Here is a 15,910-nt window from a genome sequence, read left to right as displayed (position 1 = left end):
TTGGCTTCATAGAGATCCATCCCAAGTCTGAAGAAAATACACCAAGGAATTTTGAAAACATAAGCAAATGAAAAACTATAACTAAAATATTAACTGCTGATGTCACTCCAAAATGGAGTTGAAGAGATGAAACTATAAATGGTATATATAGATCTATCAGAATATATATATATATATATATGGAATCGTACTTGACAGAAGTAGCCCTGACTTGTCTGGACTCGCTTTCTGTCAGGGGTGCCTGTATTTTGCTTAAATCTGGTACTGACACTGCCTGTAATAAAAAAGGATAGAGAAAAAAATCACAAGAGGAGTCAGAAACTGAATTAATGCTGGAAAACATGTGGAAGTAAATTCATCTGACAAACAAGAGGGCCAAGTGGGTTAAAAATTACTCCATTTACTAACATCTACCTAAACTTCAAACACATGACTAAGCCTGTAAAGAAATCTGGTTTATTAAAGTCCTCTCAGTCTACATTTTTTAACTGATAAAGTAGACTGAAGTTTCTCTATCTTAAGCAATATCTGAAATATCAGGTTCATCTGTATATAATATAAAGGCATGCAAACCAGGATACTTTGTGAAAGAATTTTATGTATGATGAGCGGTGTTTAAAGGTTTTTCTATATGCGGACCATATTTGATGGAATATCAGCATCATTTGCAATATGAAAGGCCTTCATGCTATGAAATTCAATTGAAATGTCTTTGAGTAGAAATCTTAAAAAGGTTTTCTATTTGTGCAATAGTGGTCATATATGATGGCAAATCAGTATCATATCTAAAAATATGAAAGGCTCCACATGATAATCATTCTGTCAAATTGGTCCATGTCTGTTCAGCTGTTTTTGACAAAACAGTTGAAGTTTTCTTTCTACTCTTATCAATCGCAACAATATTTAATTGTGGATCAGCATAACTTATAAAACTTGTGACCATGCCCACTGACCTTTTGACCCCCATATCAACAGGCTTCTTTCTTACTGCAAGTGCAAGCTATCAGCAAAGCTTGGCCCAGGTATGTAATGCAGAGCTAATGTCATGATGAAGAATTAATTTGTATTTCTTCAGTCAGTGACATTGACCATTCACCTTTTGACCTTGAAATCAATAGCATTCTTCCTTACCCCAACTGCAATCTATCTACCATTTGGCAACTATAAATGATGGAGAAGTTAAGTTATTGTGCAGATGCCATTGTTCTGATAGTCAGTGACCTTAACTTTGACTTTCTGACCCCAAAATTAATGGGGGTTCATCCTTACTCAGTGTGCAAACTATCAACAAAGTTTGGTAACTGAGAATGGCGGAGAACTTGAGAAATCATTTTTCCTCTTTCAGTCACACTTATTGGACGTCTTGTATATTTTTCATCTGGGAGTTGGCCAATGAATCTACACCAATTTATGAATTCAAGCCAGAAGTAAATAGTACTCTTCCCTATCCCAACTTCAAGCCATCCACAAAATTGGAACCCAGTGTATAAACTAAAATGGTGGGATGTTTTTACAAATTTATATATATAGAGAGAGAGAGAGAGAGAGAGAGAGAGAGAGCCCACCCACCCACTCTCTGCCCTTGCACATTTTACTGTGGCAAAATACATGTATAAAAGTTACACTGAACAGAGACTTTGCATACCTGACATTTATAGGCTGGAGACTGCTCTGTGTGTGTGTGTGTGTGTGTGTGTGTGTACATGATTTGTACCTGTGATTAAGTGTGCTTTTGCATGCTTGTCAGCATGTGTACCAATGTAATGGACACAAGATCAATTAGTCTATCTTAATGATCTCTTGGTTTCTTTTGTCAATCTAGCTACAATCTGAACACCCACATCTGAGTTTCAATGGGTCCTTACAATATGTGAATGGGTCCCACTTCCAAGGTCGTACAATAAGTTCCGAGTGTACGTTTGTGTGGCAGCGAAAGCAACAGACTATACAGTTTAAATGTAATTTCCTTAATTGCTTCAACTCATATACAAGTGTCAAAAATGAATATAATCCAAGAAAGAGGTGACAAATTAATCAGAACACACTAGTAGTTTGGCTCAGTTTATTTCCTCATTTGTTTGCATGTTGTGTTAAAAATAAATACATGCAGCAATGGACACTTGGCAATCACAAGCTCCTTCATCTTACTTGCAGTTCACTTTCTCTTTTCTTTTCATGTGTTAAAATGCATGCAAGCATCTCTGATAAGTTTCTCCTGACCAAAGTCAGGGCACCTGATTTTGATCTAGATGAACATTTTTTTTTTCAATAGAATGCACTCTGAAGGAGCGAATGAGAAGTATATGAACTGTATTCTGGCTGGAAACCATCCTCTTTCAGGGCACAGAGTTAAATTGTGGTCAAGATTTCTGCAGAGTGCAAAACTCTGGAACAACACTTTATAATTTGCTTTCTCAATTCTTGCCAAGGCTTGTACCTGTGTTTTGACAGTATGGCTTTGAATTAATGAAAGGACTGCCTGGCAGCTGGAGCATCAGTTTGGTCATATCTAACACAAATTCTTTGAAGATATTACAACCATGCAGCCTGATTATATCTTGTAGTCCTGGCAAATGGATGGGGTCAAAAGTATGCCAGCTAGATCTTTTCATCATCACAACACCTCTGGACCGCTGCTGCAACTGTTGTCACTTGAAACTCTCTAGGGGCTTGGATTTGCCGGACAAAGTCTTACAGTGGATCTTTTGGGCTGTTCAGCATGCCATCCAAACTAAAGAGTGTTGCAAATGAATGTCTGTAGGTGTTTTAAAACACTAACGGATGAATATGATTAAAATCCAGCAAAAATTACTCAAATTACTTAACAGATGGACAGCTGGCTCATTTACAGTCAATTATGATTTAGTTTAACTCTGTTAATCAAACCAGCAATTTTTAATGCATCCCCCACCCCACCCCCAACTCTTAGGATGGAGTCTGAAAAGGCCATTTTCATTTTATTGTGTCAGGGAAGTACAAATGTGCATTAATGTTAGTCCTGTAAAATAGACAGGTATATGAAAACTTGGAACGAAGCTTACATTCATATTTGGAACTGGACAATCTGTCCCTCTTAGTCTGAAGGCAACATAACTAACTTGGAAAATATCTGGTCGCTTATCTGGGTCCACCTCCATCATGTAGGCTGTAAATACAATCAGTAATCATCTCTTTAAACAAGTACCAATTATGGCAACATTTTAGGAAAACAGATTTTTACACGTTTCAGGAAAACAGACAGAACTTACAAAAACAGTTATCCTAAGATTACAACACGTTCTGTCAAAATTAAGATGCATGTAGACAAACAAACTTGGGCTCAATAAAAGGGTCCTTTATAGCTTCAGAAGTCCTAAACGACAATTATCTGCACCCAAAAAAAAGAATTTTAGACATATTTTTTTTCATTTTACACTTAAAAATTAATTAATTTTGGTGATGAGATGTACTAATCATTACAAATGCCTTTCCAACAAATTGTAATAGTTGCATGATAAAAAATAATTCTTTGCCAAGGTATAAACCAGAAAAATGCTCATGGAACATGCAGAACATAACAAGATGAATGGAATAATGAATGGACATGAGTAACACTTATACCCCACCACATTTGCGTTGACAATTACAAACTGTTATAAAGAAGCTTGAATCAAGAGTTTAATCAAATGTTGGTTTCCAATTTTAGGTCTTCAAATTCATATTTTTACTGGATTAGATTTCAAAGCAAGTATCTGAAATGCTGCATGTATGACATACCAATCAAGCGATGCAAATTTTGCGAGTACTTGGAGTCATCTGGTATTGTGAAGTTCCCACTCTGAATGGCCAAGGTGCTCTCTCCAAAAGGCAGGGTGAAAAAACACAGCTTGTACAACATAGAGCCCATGGCCTGTAACACAATGCATAATTTAAACACATATGTTTGAAGAAAACATTTTGTATAAACAGTCCTTATTGCTGATATGCGATTCAACATTTTAACTAAATACTTATAAATTATTTGAAATTTAGCTCAGAAAATCAGGGGATGTTGCCATGGCTTTTTTAGCGCACACATCTCTCCTCAAGTAAAATGCACAAATTTAAATTTAATAAACCAATATTAAAAGAAATCATCCTCTAAAAAAAGACTTCTAACTGGTTATCATCAACAATGACACAAACAATAATATTATCTACAGGCAGAAATTATGGGTAATTTGCATTATTAAGACCTGTGCAAGTATTATGTCGAATATGGTATTATTTTTTTTTATATTAGCACTTAGAATTCCCTAAATCATACTTGAGTGTTAACAACCCATTGTCCTACATAATAATATGAAAACTGGGCTCTCCAAGTTTTGAATTAAGTCTGGAGTGTTGTCTCTTTTTCAAAAGTAGTAATAAATCCATCCCACATGCATGATTTTTGTACATACCCAGATATCAGCTTTTGTGGTGATGGGCTTCCCACTGTAGAGATCTATCATTTCTGGAGCCCTGTAGGACAGGGTTGTGTATCTGCAACACAAAATAAATTCATCACCTTGCCATCTTGAAAAAGAAAAATGCTGTACAAATGTGACTGAAAAAAAATCACCTAAACAGTCAACATTCTTATCTATCAACATTCTTTTCAAGTAAATATGAATTATTAAGCAGAATTCTTAAATCTGCAGCTAACATGACCATTTTGCAGCTGTCAGCACCTTTTAAGTGCCTGTCAGCAACAAGAACCAAAATTCTAGGCCATCTATGAGTGACATTCAACAGATTGAAAATTTACATTACAGCTGATCATTTTAAAGAAAGCTTTCTTACTTCTGAATCTCCTCCTCTATCTGTTTAATATTTTGCTGTTCTGGATCCAGCACTCGAGCTGTAGCGCTGCCAAAGTCACACAGGACAAAACTTCCATCATCAGCTTGTAGTATATTTTCGACCTGTAAATAGTTTTAAATAAATAAAGACAAAATAAATGTGGCCAGGTATAAAATGTATGCCAGATTATCTAACAAGAGCTCAAAAGCACTTATTTTTTACCCAAATACAATTTTTACCTACCTGGAATGCCATGCATGACAACAAAATGGTGCATTTGCCTCTTACGTATACCAGATGAAATGACTTAAAGGACTTACTAGCAGAGAAATTAGTGTTAATACAACACATACTACTGGATAATTTTCACAGGCTGAATTGACAGTTACCTTGAAATACCCAAGGATGAAAAAAAGAGTGGCAGGAATGAGTCAAGAACAGATGGAGAAAAAGTACATGTAAGACAAATCATTGGATTGATAATGATAGAATACATATCCCTAAGTTACTGTTTACAAGACTGGCACCAGAACCAATAATGACCCATATGTAATTGTTTTGCCACTGTAGTTTTGATCGATTCAATTGTGTTTGTATTTTATTCTGTGGACATTTGCAATGGAATTGATGGAGCTGTATTTATTAGGACCAAATGAAAGCAAATCACTTCTTTACCTTTCTGGTTGCAAAAATATGTATGCCATTAGGTAGTTAATTTGATTAACTTTGCTAACTTTCAGTTTAAATGATTGAACACAATGGAAAAAAAATAACCACATTCTTTCAAGTAATCCCCTCTGTAAAAAACAATCAATTATTGACATCTATTCAGGAATGCATGTACTGACAAGGCTCTCACTGCCAGATCCCACAACCTGTATGCTATGGGGGCTTCCTAACAGCCTGATACCATAGCCTGTATGCTATAAAAGCCTCCTAACTCTCTGTTCCCACAACCTCTATGCTGCATGTTCCCACAACCTGTATGCTATGGGGGCTTCCTAAATGTATGTTCCCACAACCTGTATGCTATAAGAGACCTCTTAGCTGCCTGTTCCCACAACCTATATGCTTCAGGGGGCTTCCTAACTGTCTGATCCCACAACCTGTTGTCACGGAATTGTATAAATCCTTTTATTTATTAAATACATGTACTCGGGTTTTCACTTTTTGTGTACAGCGATACCTGAGTGTGATTTATGTATATTGTACAATATTTCAAAATTATGAGTTCAGTTCATCCTATGCCACACATGCAAAGTGCTTTCAATGGGAAAAATCGAATGCTTCCAGCACACAGACAATGTATGATGACTTCATCTGTGTATAAATGCCTCACCGTAAGAATAAATCTTCACTTTACAGAATGTCTTGTCAGTGTGCAGTCTACTTTAAGGACGTGCACATCTTCAACTGTAGAGGTATGTGAATTATTAATTTCTTGTGTATAAGTTATAACTATTGTACTACTACGTTTATTTTTGTATGTTTGCTATGTTGTTGTTGTTGTTGTATGGTTTAACGATATTTTTCAGCACAAGATAGGCTATACATGGCGGCCAGTATAATTGGTGGAGGAAGAACCCTGGAAAACCCCGGGAAGAACCACCGACCCACGAAAAGCTACTGGCAGGCTTTCTCACGTATCCACGTTAGCCGAGCCTGAGACTCGAACTCACGCAGACAGAGGTGAGATGGCAGTGATCCGTAACAGTGAGCGCTTTAGACCACTCAGCCACTCGGGGCCCCCTGTTTGCTATGTAGCTTCGGTTTATGTAGTGTAATGCCAATGTTTTCCATTCTGGTTTGTGACTATGCAAGGGATTTATTTTAGCAATATACAGTCCTGTAGGGTTCTTGTCAGGCACAGTTAGGTTTACTTCTGAATCTGTTGTTTTGTAATTATTGCGCTGATAATGTAATCTGTATAACTTACCATATATGACGTCATTACATTTTATCGTATATGCCTGTGTCATGCATAGTACACAGTGTTAGATGTATTTTCAGCTGACCTGAGTAATCACAAAACAACCAAAGTGATAAGAGTTGTCGTACTGACCCGAGTGACCGGAGCGATCCGAGTTATCGGAGTGGACATGGTACGACCATAGCAGCCGTAGAGCTGAATAAACAGTGTTGCTGGTCAAGTAGCAGGTGAACGGGTATTGCTGACCGAGATTGGTGGGCGCTGACTGACTGATTGACAAACCTGGAATACTAACAGCTTTATTGGCCAGTGTGACTGGTAGCCAAATGTGCTAGTGATGGAGTGTGTAACTCCATACAGATAATCTTTTATCAGTGGGCTAATTTTTGGGGTTTGTAAAACCCAGTGTGTTTTTGGGACTGTAAAGATAATTTGTACATATGTCCCTTTTGTTTACATAATTTCACTATTTGAGTGAGCACATTTTACTATATGAGAAAAATACTACATTTGTTTTACTATTTGAGTAAAACACATCAATCTTTTCATTGTGAAATCACTGTGGATCATTCGCCCCTTGTCCATGTACTGTGTAAGGTCATTTATTTGTATTTTCATTAAGTCCATGCATTTTATGTTAACTGATCCAATATTTCGATCATATACACGTACATATCAATCAAAATTAATTGCTCATTCAAGCCGTTCGTTATCAAACATTGTATTTATATCACCATCAAAAGTGTTCTGTTGTAAATCTGAAATCCCACCCGGTTATCTTGTTATACCTGTATTCTATAGGGGTCTTCTTAACTGCCTGATTCCACAACCTGTATGCTATATTGAGCTTCCTAACCGCCTGATCCCAAAAACTGTATACTGTTGGGGCTTCCTAACTGGGACTTGGGGGAATAACACCCTAAACATAATAAATTTGAGAATATCCACAAACACACTGCAATTTAGTTATTTTAAAATATTAAATTCATGTGTACATAAAACCTGATTAAAAGTACTGATTATACTGTGAAAACAGAACATAAGTAAAGCTGTTAATGAAAGGGTACACTGGATTCTGCAGTTACAACACCAAGTTTCAACATTTTGTTTTAACCAGTTACTCTCCATCCCCTTCCAGTTACATTCCCATCACCCCTGAAAGATGGATCTATACTCTAACAATGTTGTTTACCTATACAAAAAAGATTTAGAAACTAAGGACATTGAGAAAACTTTAACCAAAACCTAAATGCCAATTTTCAATGACAGCACCCTTGACCACAACATCAAAAGAGTTAGTTAGCATGTCACAGATAGATTTGTCTTAACTCTGTAATTATTCATCACAAGTATGAAGAAACTCCATCAAGGAGTTAAGTAAATAAAGCGAAATGAAAAAAGCTTCAACCGAAATTGTAACATAAAAATCATCTGCGACTAAAAGCTTGACCCCATGGTAAAAGGGCAAACAAAAATGTCATAAAATGCATTCTATCAGTTTTATAATGGTTCATGCCATGTATGGTTTAAATCTATCAAGGTGTTTAGGAAATGTATGCAAATGAAAACCAAAACCTTAAACTCTTGATAATACAGACACCACCACTCAAGTGACAGCTATGTCTCATTTCCTACCAATGTGGGTTTGACTAGAACTAAGAATTTCCTTTTCTAAAAGGAACAAAAAAGATCATATGGTGAATGTCCCACTGAAAAGTCTGAATTTGTATGAGTACATGAGAAAGTCACCTTGCAAGTAAAACTGATGGATGCTGAGAATCAATGTTTAATGTTCCAGTGGTGTAAAGTTACCTTCAAGTCTCTGTGGATGATTGGGGTCTGGCAATGGTGTAACCTGGATACAGCTTCACACACATCACAGAAGATTCTGAGGATTTCTCTTTCTGACAACCCCACATTGATCCGATCATTCATTAATTGTATCACAGTGCCTGCAAGACAATAAAGACTCAATCTTTTTCATACATTGACACACTGTTCAGCTTTTCATTCACCAGCTGGCAAAAAAGATTTCTTTGTTTGAAACTGATCTGTCAGCTGTTGCAATGTTATTACAGGATTAAATGATCATAGACAAGTAATTATCTATGTGTCCATTTTTACTTAATCACTCACAAAGTAAATTAAGACTGAAGGACTTTATGTTATTTGTGTGAGTGATGAAGTCAAATTTACACTTGATAAGAACCCAACTATGATCATTTCATCACTATAATTAAACTTTCCTCCCTTCAAATCAGTGGATTCCACTGACATCTGATTTTAGGTGGCATCACTTTTTTTTCATTAGCCTCTTCACACTGCCCCCATGTATGATAGTCAAGGAAGTGTCAGTAACTCTCAAATAGCCTTAAAGATAGGACTGAGTGCTAGAGCAGGCCATAGCAGTGGTTTGATGACTTTCTGTCACTATGTATAATTGTTTTTCTTTTCTAACCAGGTTATTGCAAAAAGGCAGTAATGTATGACTGTAGAGTGACTTGTAAAAGCTTGCAATAAGCTTTGTTTGCTTACAGAGTTGTGTGCTGGAGTACAGAAAGGACTTTGCAATTAAATTGTTTGAACTTCTGATTGGAGATTGTTCTTTGTTGGAATCCTCTTTCAGGCCAAACTAATACACAAGCTGACTTGGAAATCAGATGGCAAGACAGAAAGGCAGCCAGATACATACTCCTAAATGGCAAGTGGAGACATTTCTTGCAAAATGTGAGAACCATGAAAGATGCTGATGAGAAGAGAAATCCCAGCCTTGTAGAAGCTGTGCTTCAATTGAAGCTGAAGAAAGTCAAACTTGGGGAGAAAAGACAAAATCAATTGTTGATGTTACAAGACTGGCAAACACAGACTTCCATATAACCCTCAAGAATAAGTACAAGGAGACTAACCTGACAATACATACCTTCAACCAAGCAATGCAGAGAGAAATTGTCCTTGGCTATCATAAAAAAGACAAAGAATAGTGGACATATCAGTCAGTCTGGAGGGTAACTGAAGGAAGGAAACAAATAACTAAACATTTTTGCTGGTTGCCAAGTTTCTCTAATTTTAAAGAAAGGATATCCAATGAATACACAGACAAGGAGAATCGCTCAGGTGATCTAAGTGGTTAGAGCATCCACCTCAGATGTGGTAGGTTGCAGATTCAAACCCTGGCCAAGTCATAACAAAAATATAAAGTACCAGCAGTTGCCTTGCTTGGCAATCAGCATTAACAGGTTAGTGTTAAGACTGGTCGGCCTGGTGTCAGGATAATGTGACTAGGTGGGACATCATGTTACATCTCTGTGGCATGCTGCCCTAGTGCTAGACATCACTATAAACTGCCACACTACAGACATCATAGTGATTTTTTTTAAAAGGTATAGCAAAAATCCAAATCACACACACACAGACAAGGGTAAGTAAGTGAAAAACAGAACAAGAAATGATAAGAGACATTTCTCTGAAAGGCTTACAATAAAGCAAAGGAGGGTGCAGGAAAGCAAGACATGAAGACACTGTACAAAATCACCAGATGTGGATTATGATACTGAATTTAAAGCTTTTTGCATGAGGATCTCAAACATACTATGGACAGATGACTTGAAACTAAATGAGTGAAGAGTCTAGGGACAATTTATTTCAAATGTCTTAATTAAATAATATTTTATAAAATGACTGTGTTTTAATGTGTCTTGTTTAATATCTAAATTCAGGCATACAATATGGTATACACACATAAATACTTGTACTGATTTGGATTGCTAAAGGTTTTTCTTCGGATCTGACATCTGCTGTTTGTAAAATTTGTTTCTTGAAATTGCCATTGTAGAAAGTGTGCTTCAAATACAGTACCAATCTGGTTGAACTCATCAAAATCTTTCTCACCAAAATCTGTCTTCTCCCCAATCATCCTGTTATTAATTCTTTATCTCTGATTAGGGTAATAGAATGTCTTTTCGTGGATCCTGGCCATAACAAGGTTTACCAATGCAATTTTTCATTACATGGCAACTCCATAGATGGTAACAAGAAACATACCAGCACAAATGCCAAACTTACCCAGGGTGTGACAAACAAGAGGTTAAGAGTAACTGTGTCATGGGAAATAAAAGAAATAAAAGATAAACCCTGACAAATAGCATAAATCTCAAATTTAGGTCAGTTGATTTGTCATTTTTTTACACTGAAGAGACAAACTAAGCACCAACTGTCACTTGAACCTTCTATATTTGTAAAACTGGTTAAAGTCATAGATTATGCATACTGACAGACGACTGATAAATGCCTGACTGTGGAAAATGAAGAGAGTAGCACGTAACAGTCATAACATTTGCTAGTAGTGGTGCACAGTATTACCTGAATGTGGAAAATGGTGAAAGTACCCATCTTTTCAAAAAATGGTTGTATCTGTCACAAACTAATGGTCAATATTACAAATATAGTTTTATTACATACCCATTTAATCTTACATGGCTGATCTGGCACTCTGTACAGATATTCAGTCTGTGATTCCATATCACATACCTGATCTGGCACTCTGTACAGATATTCAGTCTGTGATTCCATATCACATACCTGATCTGGCACTCTGTACAGATATTCAGTCTGTGATTCCATATCACATACCTGATCTGGCACTCTGTACAGATATTCAGTCTGTGATTCCATATCACACACCTGATCTGGCACTCTGTACAGATATTCAGTCTGTGATTCCATATCACACACCTAATCTGGCACTCTATACAGATATTGTCTGATTCTGCATCACAGAAGTAAAATTTCCATATTGCATAATGAGCTGGGAACTACTTTTACAACTTGAAATATTACCAAAGAGAAATTAAGTTAGTTGAGGTTGACAACAATATTTTGGGCAAAATGCTTGACAATGAGCTTTTATGTGAAGCAGTTGCTTCTAATGGATGGACACCACACATGATAGAGAGGGAGAGGCCAAATATTTTATCCATGAAATTTTTTAGTGTAAGTTTAAAAATAATTTTAGTCATGTCAAGATTCAAGGCGTGATTAGAAATCACGCCATGTTCAAAGAAAACTCCACCCTGTTTAATTAGACACTTAAGTTCGTTCCTAATTGTTGACTTTTTAATGAAACTGGGTGGTTTGTACCACGAGCCAGATACCAAATACATCTATTGGCAGATAATTAATGGACAGTAAATATGGCTACAGCATTTGATCTTCAAATGAGCTTGCCAATTACCACAAAGTGCTGAATTATGAGCACAATAACCTTAAATAAAAAGGATCAACAAAGAAAAAGAAAAAAAATGATGCTGTTCCTAGCTGCAGCACTGATGACATAGAGAAGAGATATTCCACAATGGATATCATTTAGACACCAAAATGACTCAAAAAGCCATTTCAGCTTCAGAGTTTCAAAACATTTGCAGGAGCAAAGTGGAGGAACATTCGATTTGTCTCTTAATATTACTAACGAATCACATTTGTTCAGTAAATAAGACATTAAAACTGTTTCGTAAATAAGACATTAAAACTGACAAACATTTGCAACATAAAGGTTGACATATCAAGGAGAGCAGCAGCTATTTTGAACATGATGCAAAGTTGTGAGAATCACTTACTGTTACAATGTTGCTGTTGAGATTTTTTCATTACTGAGATACATGCTGGAATTTGTATCTTTACATTTTAAATTCTTGCCACTCTTCAAATGGAAAATAAAAAGAAGAAAACAGAAAATATTGTTTAGAATTCTTTTGCTAAAAAATATCCAAATGATTCTTAAAACTCTAGCCCTTGTGTTTGAGACTGAATCTTTGTTTTGTTAAAATATATGCTTAAATTTTCACCTTTAGGTTCATAGCATCAATAATTTCTTGCAATGAAAACATAAAATGAATGTATTGTAAATTAACGAGCTTTTTGTATAAAATTGAATGTATTTATAGTACAAGTCACATGGGTTGTGTATGCGCATTTACTCATTTTAAATTAAATATAAATTGTTCTTATTGAATGCTCTGCACCAAGAAACTTTCAGATGAAAATCATCGCTATGGACTTTTAAAATGGTGGCCATGTGCTAAACTTGGTCAAAATAAGAGCATATCAAGTGGAATCATCACAATTGAGGGTAGTATGAATTTGTTTATCAATATGCAAAGCTTTCTTTGTGAAATCACAGCACACAACATTCAATCCAGATTGTACTGGATCACACTTTTAGGTTCATTTCATCCAAAATTGTCTACGTACTTTAATACTGATTTTACTGTACACACCTAATGGGGCATCTAAATAATGACCTTCCAAAGGAATATGGATATATATGAATCTTAAAAAAGTGAATACTTGCCACTTAAAGGTATGCAGAATCAAATTCTAAAAATTGACACTCATTACTGAAATAATCGGTGTTGAATGCCCACAAGACCTGTGTGACTTTTTGTTGTTGTTGTTGTATGGTTTAACGCCACTTTTCAGCACAAGATAGGTTATACATGGTGGCCAGTATAACTGGTGGAGGAAGAACCCTGGAAAACCCAGATAATAACCACCAATCCATGAGAAACTACTGGCAAGCTTTCTCATGTACCCACGCCATGTGACTTCTACAATATGCACTGTTATTCCATGTAATCTGCCTGAAATTTACCTGGCAGTATATTCAGTAAGTATGGTGTATGAATAAAGGATCACTTACTGGCCCAAAAAACTATTGTAATGAAAAATCCACTTTGCAGTTCAAATCGATATTCTACAGAACAATATTGAAAAATGCAAAGTTAAATCATAAATCACCATCTCAGTAATGCAAACAGATCAATGAAACAACTGCACAATATATATCCTCTAATGACGTTTGACATGTGTCACATCTGTCAATGTGGTGGACAAATAGAATGTTGCAAAACATATTCGGGCCAAACCCAATACATGTATTTGGAAAACTTTTGAATTAAAAAAAATGTCATGTTTTAGTTACTTACTCTAGTTTATGAATGTGTCAAGTATATGCATTCAACTGTAAGGCTGCAAATCCTATGATTTTAATAAGTGCAATCGTTTTCTGTCTGAACCTGAAGTAGTCTGTCAAGTCCACAACACTTTCTCATTTGCTGATTTACAATTTAATGTTTACTGGCCCTAACTGATAACTATGTTGCCCACCCAAAGTTTCCCCGACTAATATACCAACAGTGTAACTAGTAAATTCTTGGCTTCAGTATCAACAATTTGATTTGTATCAATAGGCTATAGAATAACATAACTGTTTTTAATAGTATCAGCTATAATGTAAGCTTACTTATCCCACTTTAGCTTTCTGATTGCAACTTATACATCAATTAACATACTTATAGTAAATTCCTCTAAGGTAAAGTGTTGGCCATTTACTTTTCAGGGGAGGGGGATATTCTTTTGAGCTGAAATAATTTATTTTCTCTTATGTTTATTAATATTTTTTCAAATATCTAAATATATAAAATACAGTGTCATTTTGCTATAAATCAGAGCAAAATATTTTTTGCAACATTCGTAGAAATTAAACAAAAAAGTGTAGGGCCCCTGCCACAGAACATTGAATTGTTGGTCCCTAAAATAATAGTGTACCATGTACATATGTTACATTCAGAAATACCACAACATACCATGGTACAAAATTTTCTATGCTACCCAGCTCTATGCAGATTTAATATCCTTAATTTGTTCTGATGTCCAAGTAAAACATATGAACAGGTAATATAGGTGTTCATGCATATGATACCAAGTTACCTTTGCAGTATTGCATAAGGATGAGGACCTCATATACCCCATTAGGTGCAATGCTTATGCTGGATTCAACAAAGTGGATGATGTTCTTGTGGCCACTCAGAGTTCTCTGAAAGAAGTATTACAAACTGACATTATGCAGAAAATAGTAACTGTGAGATTAAAGATATCTCTACTTAAGCTGTGGAGTTTAAACTATTCTGAGCGATTTAGAAATAATAATATGTCATCTCCCCATCCCAAATCAGAATTGAACCCTAATCATAAAAATATGTATAAATTTATGTACATTTCCAAAGGGATAATGAAACTGATAGAATTCAAAATACTACCCCAGTACTTTCCCTGGATAGCATTCCAGTTTCAAACAAGATGATGAAAATAAACTCTTGAATAATAAGGTAATTGGATCCATTCATGCATTTATCCACAGCTGATGGCATCAACATCATTTTTCAAATATTTGGAGACTGTGTAGATGTTTCCTGTCAGAGATGGTCAAATTCCGTCAAGGAGTATTTTGAGAAAAAGAAGAGAAAGTCTTGGGCGTTTTTACTTTTAGTAAGGGCTTCCAATGTAGATGGTGGATTGATATAATTTCTATAAATGTGCAAGGTTTTCAAGTTCGATCAATTTCTAACAAGAAACTTTTTTTTTTGTCTGTGTGCAGTTCAGACCAGTCTGCCTTAGATCTGAGACCAAAAAGTCAAAATTCCGGACACAAAACTGGATTCCAACCATGGGCAAGTTTTGGGTGGAAAAAAAATGGGTAAAATTTTTTTAGGGTTTACCCCTCTGTATTTTGTAGTGCAACTAGAACTTCCAGATTATTTGGTATCATTGTAGAGCTACATCTGTCTACCTTTCTATAATACAACCCACTTTAGCGTATCATACATGACAAGTAATACAATTCTGTAAAGTGGTTTTTGAAAAGATGATTGAAGATTTTTCTGGTTTTGGTAATAGTGGCTACATATGATGACAGATAAGCATAGCCACCATTACCATAAACAGAAAAATCTTCAAACAACTTCTTTTCAAAAACCACTTTACAGAAGCCATCCTGACTTTTGTCAACCGCTGTCCAATTCTATTGAACAGTTTTTGAGAATAAGTCACTTAAAGGATTTCTACTTTCAATAATTAGAAACATAAGGCCAGAAATGGGATTCAGGAAGCAGGCACCTGAATTACCCAGACTTCAAGCTGAATTGTAAAGTTACATTCATGTTAACTTGCTACATGAAATAATTCCAGAAATGGTGTGCTTCTTACAGCAATATGGATTTCTTTCTTGCAGACATTGAGGTCCTGCTCACTGTTAACAAACATGCGCTTCAGGGCATAGCGGCTCCCATTTACAGCCCTCACCAGAAAAACCACTGCAAAACCACCTGTAATAGTAAATTATAT

At 35.8% G+C, this 15,910-nt stretch overlaps 1 protein-coding gene across 1 annotated transcript in view; it reads right to left on the bottom strand.

Moving 5' to 3' along the window:
- The window catches only part of LOC149805993 (uncharacterized), a 120,191-nt gene that overhangs the window by 79,057 nt on the left and 25,224 nt on the right, over nt 1-15,910 (bottom strand). The window contains exons 2-9 of the mRNA XM_089950802.1: nt 15,773-15,891; nt 14,498-14,603; nt 8,546-8,685; nt 4,804-4,925; nt 4,422-4,503; nt 3,757-3,889; nt 3,042-3,145; nt 192-274 (exon numbers count right to left, since the gene is read on the bottom strand). Of these exons, the coding sequence (XP_089806928.1) occupies nt 192-274; nt 3,042-3,145; nt 3,757-3,889; nt 4,422-4,503; nt 4,804-4,925; nt 8,546-8,685; nt 14,498-14,603; nt 15,773-15,891 (889 nt within the window). The remainder of the gene's footprint in view (nt 1-191; nt 275-3,041; nt 3,146-3,756; nt 3,890-4,421; nt 4,504-4,803; nt 4,926-8,545; nt 8,686-14,497; nt 14,604-15,772; nt 15,892-15,910) is intronic.

Source organism: Sinohyriopsis cumingii, chromosome 2, assembly GCF_028554795.1.
Source record: "Sinohyriopsis cumingii isolate HCF-2022 chromosome 2, ASM2855479v2, whole genome shotgun sequence".
In the NCBI taxonomy this organism is placed as follows: Eukaryota; Metazoa; Mollusca; class Bivalvia; order Unionida; family Unionidae; genus Sinohyriopsis; species Sinohyriopsis cumingii.
The sequence above is the reverse complement of the archived record's forward strand: the minus strand, read 5'-3'. Positions and strand labels throughout refer to the sequence as shown.